The sequence below is a fragment of the Miscanthus floridulus genome, chromosome 8 (assembly GCF_019320115.1).
Source record: "Miscanthus floridulus cultivar M001 chromosome 8, ASM1932011v1, whole genome shotgun sequence".
In the NCBI taxonomy this organism is placed as follows: Eukaryota; Viridiplantae; Streptophyta; class Magnoliopsida; order Poales; family Poaceae; genus Miscanthus; species Miscanthus floridulus.
In genome coordinates this window covers 119605683-119625218 of record NC_089587.1, presented here as the reverse complement: position 1 = coordinate 119625218, position 19536 = coordinate 119605683, and the positions used below count along the sequence as shown (strand labels likewise).

The 19536-nt window shown below is 47.1% G+C and overlaps 1 protein-coding gene and 1 pseudogene across 4 annotated transcripts; both read left to right on the top strand.

Moving 5' to 3' along the window:
• Positions 1 to 10544: 10544 nt before the first annotated feature.
• Positions 10545 to 13369, top strand: LOC136473410 (small ribosomal subunit protein eS1z-like). Of its 4 annotated transcripts, none has more exons than XR_010762609.1 (4): positions 10545 to 11218; positions 11701 to 11806; positions 12504 to 12742; positions 13126 to 13369. XR_010762609.1 is itself a non-coding variant. In XM_066471060.1 (4 exons), the coding sequence occupies exons 1-4, from the start codon at positions 10789 to 10791 to the stop codon at positions 13141 to 13143; spliced, it is 375 nt and encodes a 124-aa protein (XP_066327157.1). In that variant the 5' UTR covers positions 10545 to 10788; the 3' UTR covers positions 13144 to 13369. The 4 variants fall into 4 exon arrangements, 3 of the variants coding, with proteins under 3 accessions (XP_066327157.1, XP_066327156.1, XP_066327155.1); XM_066471060.1 differs by having other exon boundaries at positions 10545 to 10901; positions 12504 to 12641; XM_066471059.1 differs by having other exon boundaries at positions 10545 to 10901; positions 12504 to 12731.
• Positions 13370 to 16309: 2940 nt separating this feature from the next.
• On the top strand, positions 16310 to 19536 carry LOC136469818 (uncharacterized; annotated as a pseudogene).

Here is a 19536-nt window from a genome sequence, read left to right as displayed (position 1 = left end):
ATCCACAACCTAGTGAGATCATGGTGTTTGAAGACTTCTTTAAGTGGGGATTTGGGGTTCCAGTACATCCTTTCCTTCAGGGCCTCTATCTGTACTACGAGATTGGGATTTGCAATCTACATCCCAACTCGATTCTGCTTGTCTCCACCTTTATTCATCTTTGCGAAGCATATGGCGGCTTCTAGCCCCATTTCGACTTCTTTCGCCATCTTTTCTGTCTACGGAAGAAAGGAAGCGGTGGCTCGAAGATAGCCAGAGGTGTGTACCTCAACCTCTGTGACGGGATGAAGGCCCAGTACCTGCACTGCCCATGGAACACGTCGCTTGACGACTGGTACAAGAAGTGGTTCTACATCTGCAAAGAGCCGAACACGATCACACTGTGCGATGTGAGGTTCATTTCAGAGAAGAGGACCAGCTGGTCGGAGAAGCTCGAGCACCTAGAACAGATTCCAGAAATACTTGGGATGATCTCATGGAAGAAACTGGATGGTCCGAGCGTGGTCGGGAGCTTCATTAGCCGAAGGATCCAGCCCTGCCAGAGGAGGGTACATCCCGGCTACGAGTACCAAGGTAGCGCAGACCCAACGAGAATGAGGCAGGAGGCGCTTGAGAAGATCGAAGTCAGAGCCAGAATTAGAGAGCTATTTAACTTAGCTGATCCAAATTATGTTAGATTGAGCGACATCGAGCACGCTTTCAAGCTCGCCCGACCTCCCCCAAAGGTAACTCATCTTGCCTTGTACCCGTAGTCTCATATTGTAGTAGAAACTTACTGTGTGATCTCCTATTTTTTTTCCCAGATTAATGGTCGGGATAGAGCGATAGTGTTTGTGTCGCCACCCCCTGGTGTAGATTGGCCGCAAGTTGCTGACCTGACCACCCAGACCAGCGTCGGGGGCGAGGATGTCGACTGGGCCATGCTCGGAGTTGGAGAGGAGGCAGCGGCCAAAGCTGCTGGTAAGCGGCCGGTGGCCAGCAAGCGTCGTTAGGTGATCTTGACTTTGTCAGATGACGACACAGAGGGTGTAGACATCTTTCGACTCGTCCCTCAAAAGAGGAGGAGGCAACTGGAGTCGATGGAGCAAGGTGGCTCCTCCGTGCTGGTGGGACTCACATCGCCGACCACTGCAGTGCGGAGGACAAGCAGCGGAGGGCTCGAGCACCAAGCCCCGGCATCGGTGCTGGATGTAGAGGGAGACCAGGTGTCACCCGCACAGCACGTGGAGCAAGCACGGCCAAAGAGACGCGCCTTCGCCACATCATTCTGCACTTCCAACATGTAAGTATTTGTAACCTTGATGTAAGCTTGCAATTTATATTGATTATGGTTGCCTTCTGAACTTATCTCGGATATACTAGTTCGGCGTCCACCGAAAATCCGGACCAACTAGTCGAGAGTGGCGTGGCTCCGCCAGCAATTTCGGAGAAGACTGCCCAGCAGCTGGCCATGGAGGAAACCACAGCAGAAGGTCCGCCGGAGCCTCAGCACACAAGCAGCCAGACAACAGTCCCCGAGCAGGTGGTCGAGGGAAGAGCCAAGACAAGCACAAGTGCTCTGAGCACCAACCCTACTGAGGGCAACACCTTAGCACCAAGAGTAACAGAATAGATCGAGGAGCAGCGGCCGGAGGTGATAGCACAGAGCACGTTTGTCGATGCTGTAGCCCGTGGAAAGGCCATAGTGATCGCAGAAGCTGCCAACTCCGAACCAGCACTGATACCCAAAGAGGAGGCTGAAGAGGACGAAGTAGAGGAGGTCTTAGGCCGTCCACAGGACAAGCGACAACATGTATATGTGTCACGCTGGTGGAACGACCAATGGGTTGTTCATGAGGAAATTCCAGAGGTCGAAGAGACCAAGAAGGTTGAACGAGCGGCGAAACGACTGGTGACGGAGGTCCAAGTATGTTTTGCTTCATCACCTGATCTTGATGTGTAGTCAAACTTTCTTACTTAGCTTTTTGCACATAGGACTTAATGAAGACCGCAAGGTACCGTAAGAAATGCTTCGACCAGATCGAAGGGATCACTATAAGCAATAAAGAGCTGACGGCGGAAGTGGAATGCTTGTGCCACCAACTTGAAGCTACCAACTGTGAGAGGACGGAGCAAGAGTCCTAGAACCAGAACCTGGATGTCCAGCTCAATAACAAAGAGTAGGAAAGAACAAGTAAGTAGTCACTTTATCACAACGAGTGCATGACAAGTGTTGTTGCATTGTTGGTAGTAATAGCTGTAGTGCTAGCTTAGAAGCCGAAGTGGTCCGTCTCTGAGAGGAGAATAATCGTGCGGTCGTGGAGTGTGATCGCCTAAAGGAGGACAATAGAAAACTGGCGTACGACTAGTCGTAGCTCTGGGACCACATGACCAAGATGAAAGAGGAACTGAAAAGTAAGTTTTCCAAACCCCTTTGCTCACTTTTGTTGCCCGCTTTATCTTGTCATGGTATGATGTTTTAATGGCTTGTGCGGTTTACAGTTTTAAAAGTCAATGCCAAGAAGCATCTGGAAGCCACGATGAAAGATCGTGACGGCTGGAAGGCGTGGTGCCAAGAGATCTTTGAGGATCAGGACACATGGAAAACCCGGTGCCAGGAGGTGGCAACGGGCATTTTGCCGGTCCTCAACCTTATCGACCCAGCACTTATAGAGGACGTGCTAAGGACGCCATAGCTCGGACTGGTCGATAGATGCTGAAAGGCATGGGGATGGTTCCAGGAGTTCATGAAGGAGGCGGGTGAGTACACAGGCACACATGTGCTAAGCATGGTGCGTGCTCACTACCCCTTGATCGATCTCAAGCGCCTGGAGGCTGGATACCCGAAGGAGATACATCCAAACAAGGCTGAGGAGCTTCGGATGACCCAGCTGGACTTGTCGGCAAAAATAATTGGTGACATTAACCTGTGTGGAGGTGGGACAGCACCTGTATAGGGTACGCCATCAACAAGTTAGCTGGAAGCGCCGTTAGTTTTAAGCCAACTGACGAAGCCTGCGGTCTCGATCAGCCAGGCATCGACGGGTCCATCTTCTTCAGCTCGACCAGTACAAGAGTCCTCGAGACTCGAGCACGATGCTAGGCCTAGCGAGCAGCAGGTGCCACGTGCCCCGACCAGCCAATAGGATAGGCTATAGCTGTAGAAGAAGATGTAGTTGTGTTATTATAAACTTAGACCTTTTCAGGCAAACTTGTAATAACATAATTGTATATCAGCATAAGCTTGTTTATTTTGTGGAAAACATATTTAAGCTTGGATCTCGTGTTGGTGTAACTAAGTGAGAACATGTTAGCGTTCTGTTTAGTTGTACCAGTTTAGTTGACACATCATCCTGATAGGTTTGTATGGCCCTGGTTTGTCCTATGGTCGGAGTGTGAGGTACGTAGCCTGTGCACATGTAGATGCAAACAAGTCAAACCAGAGGGGACCTGTCGATCACCCATAGCGTAGAGAGCAGATCCCATGCACATGTTGGGAGGAACCGGAGATAGGGCCTGCTCCGAAAACCCGGGAAGGAATGGTGGTCGATTTTGACTGGTTGAGTTAGGATCACAATAGACTTCAAAGTGACACATTAGAGTGGTCGGAGAAATCATAATAGCTTTATTAAATTAAATCAAAAGTACAAGAGGAGTACATATCTTAGTAGTTAAGCATAGAAATGCCTAAGCTTGTCGATGTGCCATGAATTGGGTATGTCTGTACCATCCAGGTGAGCTAACCTATAAGATGTTGGTCATGTAACTTCCTTGATCATGAAGGGCCCTTCCCATGGAGTTGCGAGTTTGTGGACACCAACCTGATTCATCTTCCACTTCAAGACCAGGTCCCCAACCATGAAGAACCGCTCCTTGATGTTCTTGTTGTAGTACCTATGCAAAATAGCAAGGTATTTGGCTATACGCACGTAAGAATCGAGCCACTTCTCTTCTGCACTATTTACTTCCAGCTCCCGCACTTCATTGGCCTTGTCTTCGTCGAAGTTCTCTACCCGTGCTGATCTGAAGGCTATATCTGCTAGGAGCACTGCCTTAGTGCCATAAACCATAAAGTATGGTGATACACCGGTATTGCGACTAGGCTGGATTCTGAGGCCCCAGACCATGACTGGTAACTCTTTGAGCCATCTTCCGAGAGCTTTGTCATTTTCTCTATACATCCTCTTCTTAAGTGCGTCCAAGATCATACCATTTGCCCGCTCGACCTGTCCATTAGCTCTAGGGTGTGCCACCGAGACGTATTTTACTACTATTCTCCTTTCATCGCAGAAGTCCCAAAAAGCGTTCCCGGTGAACTGAGTACCTAGATCAGTGATGATGCTGTTGGGTATGTCGAAGTGGTGGATGACCTGGTCGATGAACGTGACAGCCTTTTCTAAAGATGCCTGTACCAGAGGCATGTACTCTATCCACTTAGAAAATTTGTCGATCAGCACAAAGACACATATAAATTTCCTAGGAGCTGGTTTGAAGGGCCCAATCATATCCAGTCTCTAGCATGCGAAGGGCTAAGAGGCTGGTATTGTTTGAATCTCATGTGCTGGTACGTGGATTCTCTTGGCGAAGAACTGACAACCCTCACAATGGCGGACTAGCTTCTCTGCATCGGCTACAGCTGACGGCCAATAGAACCCTACTCGGAAAGCCTTGCCAACTAGCGTTCTCGAGGCCATGTGGTTGCCATAGGAACCAGAGTGGATTTGGTCTAGGAGATGTTCGCCATCCTCCTGGGTTATACATTTCATCAAGATTTCCTCCTTTGCGTTCTTTCGCCACAATTTGCCTTCAATGAGTAGATACTACTTACTGCGACTCATCAGGCGTTCGTTTTCTATCCAATCAGTGTAACCGCTACCATCTGTCAGATACTTGATGAAAGGTACTCTCCAGTCAGGCTCCTTAGTGGTCGGAGGTGGTTCGATGGTGTTTGACACTGGAACCATAGCCACCAAAAGCTGGTCTGGAGGCTTGTCAACCGTGGGATCTTCCTCTTCGATGGAAGGCGTGAGCAGGTCTTGAACGAATACACCATGTGGGACTGTAGCTCAGGATGATCCTAACTTTGACAACGCATCTGCTGCTTGATTTTTGTCCCGGACCACATGTGTGTACTCGATGCCATAGAACTTGCTTTCCAGCTTTCTGATCGATTTGCAGTATGCATCCACCTTTTCGCTACTCGTATCCCAATCCTTATTGAGTTGGTTGATGACCAGGGCTGAGTCTCCATAGATAGAGACGTTTGATGTCGAGCTCGACCGCAATGCGTAGACCATGCAGGCATGCTTCGTACTCGACGGCATTATTAGACGCCGGGAAATAAATCCAGAGGACGTATCAGAGCTGCTCCTTGGATGGTGACATGAAAAGGACTCCTACTCCTGTGCCATCAATGTTGAGAGAGCCATCGAAGTACATCTTCCAATACTCATCGGACCCCTAAGAGGCAGGTGTGCTTAAGTCTGTCCACTCGACGATGAAATCGACAAGTGCCTGAGACTTGATTGTAGTACGGCTTGCAAATTCCAAGGAGAAAGGGCATAGCTCCATTGCCCATTTGACGATGCGCCCATTCGCATTCACATCCTTATTGCGAATGATGTCTCCTAGAGGATACTCGGTCATGACCACCACCCGATATCCATCGAAGTAATGTTTCAACTTTCGGGATGTTATCAATATGGCGTAGATCAGTTTCTAGACCTGTGGGTACCTGGTCTTGGATTCATTGAGTACCTCACTGATGAAATAAATTGGTTGCTGTACCTTGTAGATGTGGCCGGGCTCATCACGCTCGACCACCATAGTAGTGGAGACCACTCGATTAGTTGCCGTAATGTAAAGTAGGAGAGTTTCATCTTCTCTAGGAGTAGTGAGGACTGGAGATGATGTAAGGTATTGTTTCAGCTGTGTGAAGGCAGCGTCTGCTTCCTCCGACCACCCAAACTTCTCGGATGCTTTGAGCAGCTTAAAAAACGGTAATCCTTTTTGCCTAATCTTGATATGAAATGACTGAGGGCAGCCATGCATTCGGTAAGCTTCTGAACATCTTTCACCTTTTTGGGCGGCTTCATGTCCAAGACAGCTTTGACTTTCTCCGGGTTAGGGCATATGCCGTCGTGACTGACGACGTTGCCAAGTAGTATACCAGAAGGAACACCAAAGATGCACTTCTTTGGGTTTAATTTCTATTGGAATGTATTAAGGGCTACAAAGGTGCGTTCGAGGTTGTCAACAAGGGTACATGCTTCCTTGGTTTTGACAACTACATCATCAACATAAGCCTCAACAAGATCATCTTTTATCTCGTCTTTAAGGCAGGCCTATATGGCGCGTTGGTAGGTAGCCCCGGCGTTCTTGAGTCCAAATGACATGGTTGTGTAGAAGTAAGTGCCAAAAGGCGTGATGAAGGGTGTCTTGATCTAGTCATCCTTTTTTAGAGCGATCTGGTGATAACCAGAGTAGCAATCGAGAAAGGAAAGCAGCTCGCAACCGGTGGTTGAATCTACGACCTCGTCTATGCGAGGTAAGCCGAAGGGGTCTTTGGGGTAGTGTTTGTTGAGATCAGTGTAATCAACACATATTCTCCATGCATTATTCTTTTTGCGTACAAGAACCAGGTTGGCTAACCACTCTAGATGATACACTTCTTTGATAAATCCGGCTGCCAAAAGCCATGTAACTTCTACCCTAATCGCCTCCTTCTTGTTGCGAGCGAACCATCGTAGCTTCTGCTTGATAGGTTTGGGCTTGCCGTTGACATTCAAGGAGTGATCGATCAAGTTCTAAGGTACACCGGGCATGTCGGCAGGTTTCCATGTGAACACACGTTGCTCCTCAAGAACCTGACGAGCGCATCTTCCTATTTAGGATCCAGGTTGGCCCTGATAAGGGTCGTTTTGCTAGGATCACCGTCGACTAGCTAGATCGCCTTGTGCTCCTTAGACTTGATGTTCTTGCGTGGAGCGTCGAGCTCTGGGATCTCCAGGTGGTCGGCTGAGGTCTTCTTGGCATCGAGCATGGTCTCAGCCATGCAAATAGAGAGGTCGTGAGCCTCTGCTATTTTGAAGTTGTCGTCCTCGTAGGTATAAGCTACGTATACGTTGCCCCTGAGAGTAAAAATTCCTTTCTCGGTAGGCATCTTGAGTACCAAATACCTATAGTGAGGTATGGCCATGAATTTGGTGAGCGATGGTCGACCAAGGATAGCATGGTAGGAGCCATCGAAGTCAACGACCACGAAGTTGACGTAGTCGGTGTGGAAGTGGTCCGGGGTACCAAACTGCACAGGTAGCATGATCTGCCCGAGAGGTGTAGAGCTCTGTCCGGGGAGGACACCCCAGAACTGTGCCTCATATAGTTTGAGATCCACCTGGGTTATCTTCAGGGCTGGCAGACTATTCTTGAACAGTATATCGATGGAACTACCACCGTCAATCAGCACTCTATCGAACTAAACCTTGTTGATATAAGGATCGAGGACCAGGGGAAAATGTCCTGGCTTAGGTATTGCAGCCTATTGGTCCTTTCTGCTGAAGGAGATCTCGCGGTGAGACCAAGGAGGGAGCCGCGGATCGGCGATGAGGTTGTCGGTGTTGGCCACGTTCAAGCAGGCACGGGCGAGCAGCTTGCGTTCTCGTTTGGTCTCGATGGACACTTTGCCTTCAATGATGGTGTGGACGCGATCGGTTGGCTTGACGTACTTGTGACAGGGATCTACGTCTTCATCATCGTTGTCTTTGTTGCGCTGTTCCCCTACGTCGTTAGGCTTGTCGGACGTATCTGGAGCCTGTTGACACGTGTAGATAGACTTGAAAATGCAGCAATTCTCTATGGTATGGTTTGACTTGGGGTGGAGCTGGCAGGGTCCTTTCAATGCTTTGGCGTAGTCTTCTTCGTAGTTGCAACGTCCGCCACCTTTCTTAACAGTGTTGACCTCGCCGTCGTCTTCCCGAGCACGCTTGCCCCTATAATTGTCATGGCAATTACGCTGCTGATTACGCTAGTCGCGGTGGTCGTGGGGGTCGTTGCGCTGGTTGCGGCGATCAAAATTATCGTTCCAACCACGGTTGTCGCAGTAGTCGTCGTGGTGTGGGGGTGGTCGGAGCGTGCAACCCTTACTGCTTCTTCGATGATTATCTTTTTAGCATTGTCGGCATCTGCATATTTCTTGGCAGTGGCCAGGAGCGCTGTGACTGATTCAGGTCTCTTGCGAAGGAGCTTGTCCCGTAGGGCATCATGGAAGCGGAGACCAGTGATGAAAGCCTCGATTGCCTTGTTGTCGGAGATTGACGGGACCTTGATGCACATCTCTGAGAAATGCCGGACGTACTTGCATAGTGGCTCATCTTTCCGGTCTTGAATCCGCTGCAGATCATATTTGTTGCGGGTTGCTTGCAAGTAGCAATGAAGTTGTCGATGAAAGCTTGCTTGAGCTCTTACCAAGAATCAAAGTAGTTCGCTGGCAAGCTGACCAGCCATTGGTGACCTGCATGGCTGACAGCGACTAGGAAGTAGTTAGACATGACGTGCTCGTTAGCCATGGCTGATCTGCACGCAGTTTCCTAGAGCATGACCCATAATTCGGGGTTCTCCTTACCGTCGTACTTCTAAAGTTTTTTGAGCTTGAAGTTCTTGGGCCATATGACTTGGCGAAGGTGCGGAGTAAATTGCTTCAACCTCGGAGGGCCGTGGGCAGTATCATATTCCATACGGCGATAGCTTTCATGGGATGCACGATCGTACTTGGAGAGCCGTAGGGCTGGACCTGGTGGTTCTCCATCGAGGCTTCATACTTGGAGAGCCGGAGACCCATCATAGGGGCTGGCCAGCAATGAACGGAGCACCCTTCAGGAGTAGATGTGACCACGAGATCCGTACCGAGTCGTGTAGGACGACTGGCCCGAGCTGGTCGGGTAGATTTGTTGTGGGTCGTAGTTACCTGCTCATTAGGTTGACTTTGAATCGAACTTACCAGAGCCAGGGTTTCGGTAAGTTTGGTGCCGACCCGATCGATGGAGTCGAGCAAGTCAGTGTTGTCGATCTGCCTCCTTTTGTAGCGAGGAAGCGGACGACGGGTTATCGGCGTGGCTAAAGACGATGCTGGCATGGTCGGAGCCAGATCCACCGTGGTCGGAGCCAGATCCACCGTGGTCGGAGCCAGATCCACCATGGTCGGAGCCGTAGCCGATGCAGGTGAAGCAGTGGTCGGCGTAGATTGAACCCGCACTCCTCCGGGGTCATGGCGATGAAGTCGTCGGAGCCAGTGGTCCAGGTGATCTGGCCGATGGTGAACGTGAGGCCGTTCGGCGTAGCCATGGAACCGGGGATGATAACCATCTTGTTCGCCTGGAGAGCAGTACGCATGCCCCCTACCTAGCGCGCCACTGTCGATGAAATATGGTCGGCAGTCTACCTAGGGGTATGCCCAAAGTAGTAGATTATCGGCAGACAGATGCGCAAGCTACAAACAAGATGGTGACGCAAGACAAACACAAGATTTTATCCAGGTTCGGCCATCGTAAAGGCATAATACCTACGTCATGCGTCTGATTGTATTGTTGTATGTCAATGATAGATGTTTTTTAGAGGGGTCCCCTGCCCGCCTTATATAATCCGGGGGCAGAGTTTATAGATCTAGAAACTAATCCTAAACAGTTATAATTGTCATAGGTGGCCGGATAAGGATTCATATTCTAACCGACTAGGATCTTGCTTAATCTCTAAATCTGCCTTGATTCTTTGTGCGGGACTCCAAACAGATTGGCTGAGCTGTGCGTCGTCTTCTAACGGGCCAGGCCCTCTGGTCTGGGCCGGCTCTAGCCTAGCCGTAAGGGTATAGGGGTTAATACCCCCACAGCTACTTAAATCTCAAAGTTTGACTTGAGTTACTACGAACTATGTGAGGGATGTCTCCATTTGTAAACAATGTATGCTCCAACTTTATCAAAATACTTAATTTTTTTACAAGCTTAATTATGAACCAAAAATATGTTGCCACATCAATTTGTAGAATTTTTGGATCAAATTTAGATATTATTGTAATTATTATGTGCTATTTTGGAGATAAAATTTTGAATTGTCTCTAGAAGACAACATAATTTTTCTCCATCTATGATACATGGTCTGTAATGGAACATATGAATCTAAAAAATATTTTTGTGCAATTTTTCGAATCTTATTAGAGGGACACGTAGTTCAACTTAGGATTACTTTCAATAAAGACATAGAAAGTCAATTAAATAATAGAAAATACCAAACCTACTTAGAAATTATTCAAACTCCTACGTGACAACTTATATGTTGCCTATTACATTTGAAAAATGTATTCATCGTATTTAATATAGTTTATATACAAGTTGTTTCATAAAGATGCCTTAATTTTTTATTTTAAAAAAATTGCTTCACATAAGCTTTTCAGACGCTGAGCTGAATTAAGTTTGGTGCCCCTCAGCCTCGTTCGGTTCAACGGCGCCAGCCCAAAAATTTTGTACAGTCAAATTTTTAGATATTTTCGTAATCTCATCCCGCGCCTGCGCCAACCGCATCTCGTAATCTCATCCACCATAGGTCGTTTTCTCCACCACAGACCGCACCTCCTCAGCCGCCGTCGCGCCCCCATCTCCTCCTCCTCCGCCGACCGCCGCGCCCTCATCTCCTCCCGCCATCGACTGCCGCGGCGGACACCCTCCCCTCCCTCCGGCCCCCGCCTCCACCGGCCCGGCCTCCCAGAGCAGTTGCTGATGCGCCCAGCCGTCGTCACGGTGGCCTCCTGCCTTGGGTTCCCTCATGGGATGGCACGGCGGCCGGGTGGGGACGGGTACTCCTCGATGGGGTCGAGGAGGACTATCCGGTGGAGGGAGCTCGAGGAGGACGACGGTGGCTCTGGTTAAAATTCTATAGTATGTGTTTCCAAAGAACAACAACATCCCCTCATCTCCGTTCCAAATCTGGCTCTGGTGCTCATCGTCTTCTGGATCCACCCCATTCCCTAGCGTCGTCCCGTAGCCAGTCGCGCCTCCTCTCGTCACGGACACCGTGCTGCCCCCCTCGCCGCCGCACGGACGCAACGACGAGCTCTCGCAGCAGCAATGGCGGTTGGGAAGAATAAGCGTATCTCCAAGGGCAAGAAGGGAGGCAAGAAGAAGACATGAGTATCTGGCCCCCTTATCCTCTTCAGTCTGTGGATCGGAAACCAGGAATATAACGTTCAGAGATGGTCAGATTTTGCTCTTGTGGACCTTTTGGTGCGCAGATGACCATTCATCACCTTGTAATATTATCACGTCACATGATTTCTTTGAGCGAGGACACTAGGCCTATGATATTGATGTGCCCATTTGTTCCATGCTAAACTGCGGAACTATTTGATAGTTATTTTTTCTTAGTTGTGTCGGGTTGGGTGCAGCAACTTTTGACTGTTGATTACCTGAAGAATACTTCAGAACTACTGGATTTTATCCACGTTACACACATTCTAATCTAAAATTGTCCCTCGAATTTCACTGCATCTGGTGTCGGATTTCACTGCATCTGGTGTCGAATTCTAGCCAATTTATGATGTTTTCTGGCTACTTCAAAATCCTTTTTGGCTGTACTATGAACTGAATGATGCATGACATTCATTATCAGCTGTTCTTTGGCCTCCTCTGGCCGGCGCTGACCCATTTTCTTGGTGTGTCTGTGTCTCTTGCCTTGCAGCGTGGATCCTTTCAGCAAAAAGGATTGGTATGATATCAAGGCTCCGTCGGTCTTCAGCGTGCGCAACATCGGCAAGACCCTAGTCTCTAGGACACAGGGCACCAAGGTATGCCCGCTCTTCACCTTCTCACTCTGTTTGGGTATCATACTATTGCCTTCGTGTATTGTGGTGAAGTAGTGATTGATTAGTAGCTGAGATGCATTGCTGAACCTTACCATATCCATTTGTTAGGGCACTTATTCAGTCAGGTCAGACTTATAAATTTGCATGCCAGAATGGATGCACTGATCCATGTATCTTGACTTCACTGCTGTGAAATCATACCAACAACCAACTGTATCTGGCATTTCTATCAATACTTTTTATTTAGATATTGTACCTGATTTACAGTAGTACTATTTCACTCAGACCTTGGTTGTGTAGTATTTGCTCTGTAAGATGAGACCTCTGTAGGCTGTCAGATTTGTTATTTGTTCATATAATAGGTTGGAAGCCCTAAGATTATTTACTCTTTGGTCCATTTTCTCTATGTATCACTATTTGTGGTAAAGAATCAATGCCCCTATTTGGTTAGGTAGCTTTAAAAATGTTTTATGTTGACTTTCTAAGATATAGATCATTTGTTGGACTGAGTTATTGGATTGTTACTAGACTTGAGTTGAGGATCAGTAATCTTCGATGACCCTGTTGGTTCCTTTGTAGCTTTATCGTAATCTTCAATTAATCAATTCAAAGTATCTATTTTATCCTTTTTTGTGATTCCATGACTGCCTCTATCTCAATTTCTTCTGTTTGTTTTCAGATTGCCTCTGAGGGTTTAAAGCACAGAGTATTTGAGGTCTCCTTGGCTGATCTTCAGAGTGATGAAGACCAAGCGTACAGGAAGATCAGACTTCGTGCAGAGGATGTACAAGGGAGAAATGTTCTCAGAAACTTCTGGGTAATCAAGTGCCATCATGAGCTGCATATTAAACTTGCAGTTGCCTATGAACTGAAGATATGGATTAGTGTAGTATTTATCAACAAGTCGGTAATGCACATGTGATTTTTTTTGCCACTCTACTACCTCTGAATGTTTCTGTATCAGCTTTGAAATTGTATATGGTTTTCGTATATGTTGTCAGCTTGAATGTTTTTTTTTTTGTATATACCTGATTGTCTTCTAGGCTTGATAAAATCAAATAAAAATCATATGGTAGATGTTCTCATTGTGGATGTTCTTAAATGAAGATCAATGTTGTAGAGCATTTTTTATCATATAGCTTTTGATGAGGAATTTTACTTTTCAATGATTCTGCAAATTTGCAAACCTATTAGTCTTTAGTTTAAGATTCCAAATTGCTTACTTTGTTGAGTCCATGTTGCCAAAATAGTACAATTTCAATTTATCTGATGCATATACCAATGTTAATGATTCTTTCCAGGAGCAAGATAGAGTTTGAGTGGAGCGCACAACTGATGGACGGTCAATGTCAAGCCAACCTTTGCTACAGTGCTACACATAGCTTATTACATTTTGAATTGTTCAAAGTAGCTACTATGCATCAGATACCTTATGTGTTTCAGTTGTTGTGCGTGTGTTATCAACTAAGTTTGACATTGGATGTGGTTTCATTAATGAGTTGTATGAACAAAGCATATTTTGGATTAATGGATGTCTAAATGCTTCTTTTATCATATATTGTTCGGCATGTAATTATTGTTTGAAGCAAACAAAGCGTTGCAATATGGACTATCGACAAAATAATTTGACGTTGCAATATATGATATATCAACAAACAAACAGTGTTGCAAAAAACATCATACCAACGAAATAGTGGGCGTTGCAATAGAGTCTCCAAACTGTAGCAACATAATAGTTAGCGTGGCAATAGAGGGTCCAACAATAGCATCAAGTATTGATCGTTGCAATAGAGAGGCAACCTGTAGCAACCAAACATTTACTGTGGCAATAGACGGATGCACCTATAGCAACCACAATGTTTAGTGTTGCAATAGAGAGGCTACCTCTAGCAACCAAATATTTATCGTGGCAATAGACGGTTCCACCTATAGCAACCAGTATTGATCGTTGCAATAGAGAGGCTACCTTTAGCAACCAAATATTTATCGTGGCAATAGACGGTTCCACCTATAGCAACCACCGAGATAGCGTGGCAATAGAGAGTCCATCTATTGCAATGCTATTGATGCGTGGCAATAAGGTCTATTGCAACACCAAATATCGTTGCTAGTGCACCTATTGCCACACTTTAGGTTCGTTGCAATAGGTATTTCTGGTGTTGCAATAGGGGAAAAACTATTACAACACCAAAGAGAGTCGTTGGGCAAACCTTTTGCCACGGTTACTATGGCAACGTCTGCCAACGAAAAAAAGTGTTGCAATTTTATCTATCGCAACTATTTTTGGTATATTGCAACGCTTTTAGGCCATTGCATCAGGGGTAAAACCTTGTAGTGTATATTGTATGGAGCAGAATGTTGGCCTACAACAACTGAGTGTCACGGAAATACGTATATTGCGATTGATTTGTGGTCACACAAGGATGGACCGAGTTCGGAACGATGATATACGGGACCGTCTAGGGGTAGGACCAATTGAAGAAAAGTTTATTCAATATAGGTTGAGGTGGTTTGGCCATGTTCAAAGGAGACTTCAGAGGCACCAGTGCATTGTGGAATCCTAAGTCAAGGTACCGATGTGAGCAGAGGTAGAGGAAGACCGAAGCTGACATGGGGGAGGTAATAAAAAGAGATTTAAAGGGTTAGGATATACCTAAAGATCTTTATTTAGATAGGAGTGTTTGGAAAGCAGCTATTGACGTGCCTGAACTGTGACTACGGGCTCATGTTGGGTTTCAACTTTAGTCTATCTTAACTTGCTTGGGACTAAAAGGCTTTGTTGTTGTTGTTGTTGTTGTTGTTGTTGTTGTTGTTGTTGTTGTTGTTGTTGTTGTTATTAGCTGCTGCCACTATGCGGTCACTTTATCATTCAGATGGTGACTAATGAACCAATCAGCAAGTAGCCGCCGTCACATGACATGTGGACTCCTTCATATTAAAACATTTTTAGCTTCATATGTGACAAAAATATATCCTTAAAGTTAACTCCAGGTAAGTGTTTAATCTCACTCCCCAAAAGAGTGTACTTCTAAATTTGAACCAAGTTAAATTTTTTTAAGTTTGATTATATTTATATTTATGTGTCCAAATAGGTTTACTATAAAAATGTATTACGGGGTTAATCTACTGATACTTATTTAATATTGTAAATGTTAGCACTTTTTATTTGGTCAAACTTAAAAGATGTTTCACTTCTTGAAAAAAATGAGAATTGAGTCTGTCATGGATCTATCTAGAAAAATATCTGACCTACGTGGAGAGTGATCTAGTGAGTATGGCAGTAGTTTGGGTATATTATGATGTGAGAAATATGGACCCTAGCAAGGATTTAGTAATTTTGCTAGTTGAATGAAAGCATAACGGCGCTACGCGACGTGGTTGAGGCTTGTCAATGGGCCGCGCTAGATCTCGTGAGTATGAGTTAGAAGGGAAGGGAGTGGAGAGGAGAGGTAGGTCAGAGGAGAGGGAGCCACGATGGATGACTGCTGCTGAGGGGACGGAGATAAAGAAGACTTAGCTAGGGTTCGGTGAGTGGCTGGATCTAATGGGTCGTGTGCGGGCTTTGATGTATTAACAGAGACAGGCCTCTTAAGAGGCCAACCTCTAAAAATAGGACTTATTTTCGGATTTAGACCTTTTAAGAGGCTCACCTCTATAAATCGATTTTGAAAGAAGGATCATTTTTATTGTCTCTATAAATAAAACGACCACCTCCAAAAATCACTAAGTGTTTTAGGAGACAAGTACATTTTGTTAACGCCTTCGTTAATAAAACTAGCTGCCTCCTAAATTCTATTTATAGTAGTGCTTGATGATAAGTAAAAAAACTCTTTGGGCAATAGAGTAGTCACACTAAACAAACCTTTGGGTACATCACTGTAGATATACATGTTTAAGTTTGTATCTTGAGCAGAGCTTAACTTTTAAGCATCCTAATTCACCTCCTTTATCTTTACTTCTTTTAGGACTGGTTGTGCCGATTCCGATCCGTATCTTGAGCAGAGCTTAACTTTTAAGCATCCTAATTCACCTCCTTTATCTTTACTTCTTTTAGGACTGGTTGTGCCGATTCCGATCCGTACAAGTAGACTACTTGTACTACACGCTAGGACTGATCCTCAACACCACCACTTGGTACCTTGTTTAGCCCGTGTTTAGTTGGGGACCCAAATTCCGAAATTGGGCCAGTTTTTGGAGTTCGGAACTAAACGGGGGGGGGGGTGAAAAGCGGCCCGCGTACGTTTTCGGCGTGAGGCCCAATGGGTGCCGCAAAACCGCGTGGCTTCGGGTGTCGGCAGGCAGGACCCCTCCATTCCCGCATTCGTCAACCCTAGCCCCGCTCTCCCCCCGCACGCATCTCGCCTCGACGGTCCCGCCGCTCGCCGTCGAAGGTAGCGCACGTGCCCGCCTAGATCCACCACCTCGGCCGGTAGATCTACGAGAGGCGTGGCCGAATCCAGTCGCTGCACGGCCACGGCGTCCTAGATGGACGGCTTCCCTGATGACGGCTACAACGGAGGCGGCAGCGCGAACTTCGGCGGCGGCTCCGGCAGCAACGACGGCACGCGAAACTTCCTGCGGGGGGCGAACCCGGTTTTGGGTTCGTCGGTGTACGAGGGCTTCACTGACCCGGCGCCACCCTTCACGGGGTCCAGCGGCGTCAACCCTCCGCGCTGGGGCCTGGATTCCCTAGACCTCAACGACGGTGGGGGATGGGCTGCCATGGACGGCTACGACGCCGACCCTCGGTCAGACCCTGCTGGTAGCCAGATGGGGCCACCTCCGGTTCGTGTTCCTCGGCGGCGGAACCTCACCTATGAGCAGCCTCCCAGCGCCCGCTTTGGAGGAGGCCACGACGGGACGGGAGGCCGCGCCACATCAGAAGCTGTCGGAGGCGACCAAGTGCCGCGCGGCCATCGTGGTCGCGCCTCTGCCTCAGTCGTCGACGGTGGAGGAAGGGTCCGGTGTCGCCGCCATCGCGGGGCTCTCCCACAGGTGGACGACGACATCGTCAACCCGATGCATGCTACCCCCGTGGGTCACATCCCGGTAGTTTTCCTCACCCATCGTCTATCTTCATAAGCTCATGTATACTATTGTGTTCGAAGCATTTGCTGTTCTCCCCATCTTAGCCTGTTCGTCGGTGTGAAATTATTTCTTATGAAATCGTTTAGGCTAGGAACGACAGGGGGAACTGGTCAGAGCCCAATATAAGCAAGTTATGTCAAATCTGGTGCCACCAAATTGACAGTGGCAACTATATCCGTGGCTGCATGAACAAGTCAGGGTGGAGAGATATGATTGCAAGGTACTATGCAGCAACAACCTTGGTTCATGACAAGGACCAGTTCAAGAGTAAGTTACGCCAGCTCAAGCATTTGTGGCATTTTATCAACGACCTCCGGAAAGGCACTGGCTTAGGCAGGCGAGACGATGGCTCCATCCTTGCTACTGATGCTTGGTGGGACTCTCGTATGGTGGTACGTAAGCAATCTTATGTTCAATCATGTAGTGTTCAAATGTTACTATACAATGATTCACCTATGCCGGTTTTTCAGGGACACCCGGAGTGGAAGAAGCTCAAGGACGGGTGGCCTCCGTACTTAGACGATTTGGACCGCATGTTCGCCGGCAACGCTGTTGATGGCTCAACATCGTTCTGTCCTTCCCAAAGCAATACAGTTGACGTTCAAAGTTCGGATGACGACTCCAATGATGAGCACGACGACCAACTTACGCCGCTTAGTGTCGGTACTAAGAGGGCAAGCAGCACCAGCACAACTGCCTCTAGCCCTAGCAAGCGGTCCAAGAGCCCCGCTGTCAGGACCATGGATGGTCACATGAAGGAACACAATGAGATTTCAAGGCAGAGGCTTGAGAGGATGACAGCAATGTGGCAAGAGAGGAACCAAAAAATTGAGGACAACAGCAAGGCGCTGGAGAGGAAGGTGGAACTAGTGCTACAATTGGCAAGACAATGTGGTGCAACTAAAGAGACCCCAGCTGAGTGGATGGCCATGCTCAAGATCGTGCAGAGTGAGCCTGTTATGAACTTCTTCATAAGCTCCTCGCCCCAAGGAAGGATGCTGACGATTAAGCAATACATCGGGGTCCTCCCCTAGACCTTATTTTCTTAAGCTTTCTACGTAGTTACTAAGTTATGTCATTAGAACTATGTGAGGTGTGGTGGGTGTCTTTGGTCATTGACCTAAGTATGTCATGTCGAACACTTGAACTAGTTATTTGTAGTATGATTGGATATGGCTATGATATGTTGATGTATGTAGTGCATGAGTTTGAGTAACTGGCATGAGTCAGTTTGAATAGGGATGCATGCTAATGTTGCCTAGTTGATGTTGAAAACTGACGTGAACTGTTTTCGTTTTGACAGGAGGATGTCCAAGTAATAGTGACTGGGATGATGTCCTCGAGGCAAGATTGTTATGAGAATGATTTGGACGAGTTCATCAGTGACTAGATGGAGGCGGAGGATGATGACGATGCTTTCCTGTACGGTATGTACTAGTACGCCTACCACATTGACAAGCACTTGTCAAGGTCAGAGTATAGACAGCCAGTCATTAGTGGTTTGGAATGGGTACATAGTAAACTAGGAAATAGGAAGGCCTGTTATAACATGTTCAGAATGAGCCCTGATATGTTCCACAGTCTGCATGATGTGTTGGTACAATCATATGGGCTGAAATCTAATAGCAAATCCACATCTATTGAAGCCCTTGGGATGTTTCTGTGGATGGTGGAGGCTCCACAATCTGTTAGGCAAGCCGAGGACAGGTTTGAGAGGTCACTGGGGACTGTGCATAGCATGTTTCATAGGGTGTTGAAGTCTGTTGTCAAACTTGCTTCTGACATCATTAGGCCTAATGACCCGCATTTCAGCACTATGCATGATAGGCTAAGAAATCATAGGTTCTATCCCTACTTCAAGGACTGCATAGGGGCGATAGATGGGACTCATGTCCCCTGTGTGGTGCCTAGTGATAAGTTTGTGCAGCACCTGTGCCGCAAGGGGATGACAACACAGAATGTCTTGGCTGTGTGTGACTTCGACATGCGGTTTACATTCGTGTTAGCTGGCTGGCCGGGTTCAGTACATGACATGAGGGTCTTCACTGATGCGACAACAACATACAGCAACATGTTTCCACATCCACCAACAGGTATACAATTACTTGGTTGTACTTTTGTGCATGCGAGGACAAGTTCGTGATACTAACTGTTGTTTCAATGTGATAGGCAAATATTACCTTGTGGACTCGGGGTACGCTAACCGACCAGGTTATTTTGCACCGTACAAGGGAACAAAGTACCACCTACAAGAGTACCGAGAGGCACCAGAACCACAAGGTAAAACTAAGATCTTCAATTATGCACATTCGTCACTTAGGAATGTCATAGAAAGGTCGTTTGGAGTGTTGAAAATAAAGTGGCGGATGATGAAAGAAGTCCCTAGTTATGCCCCCCATATACAAAGTCAAATCATTGTTGCATGTTGTGCCCTGCATAACTTCATAAGGGTGAGTGGCATAGGGGATCGGCACTTTGCTCGGTGTGACCGGGATGACAACTATGTGCCGGCAGAAGCCGGTGCCGATCAGCCCGAAACTATTCCTCCAAGCGGTTGTTCTGATTCGGAGCTTATGAATGCATTTCGGGAATCCATCGCAATCGGTTTGGCTAATCGAACATGA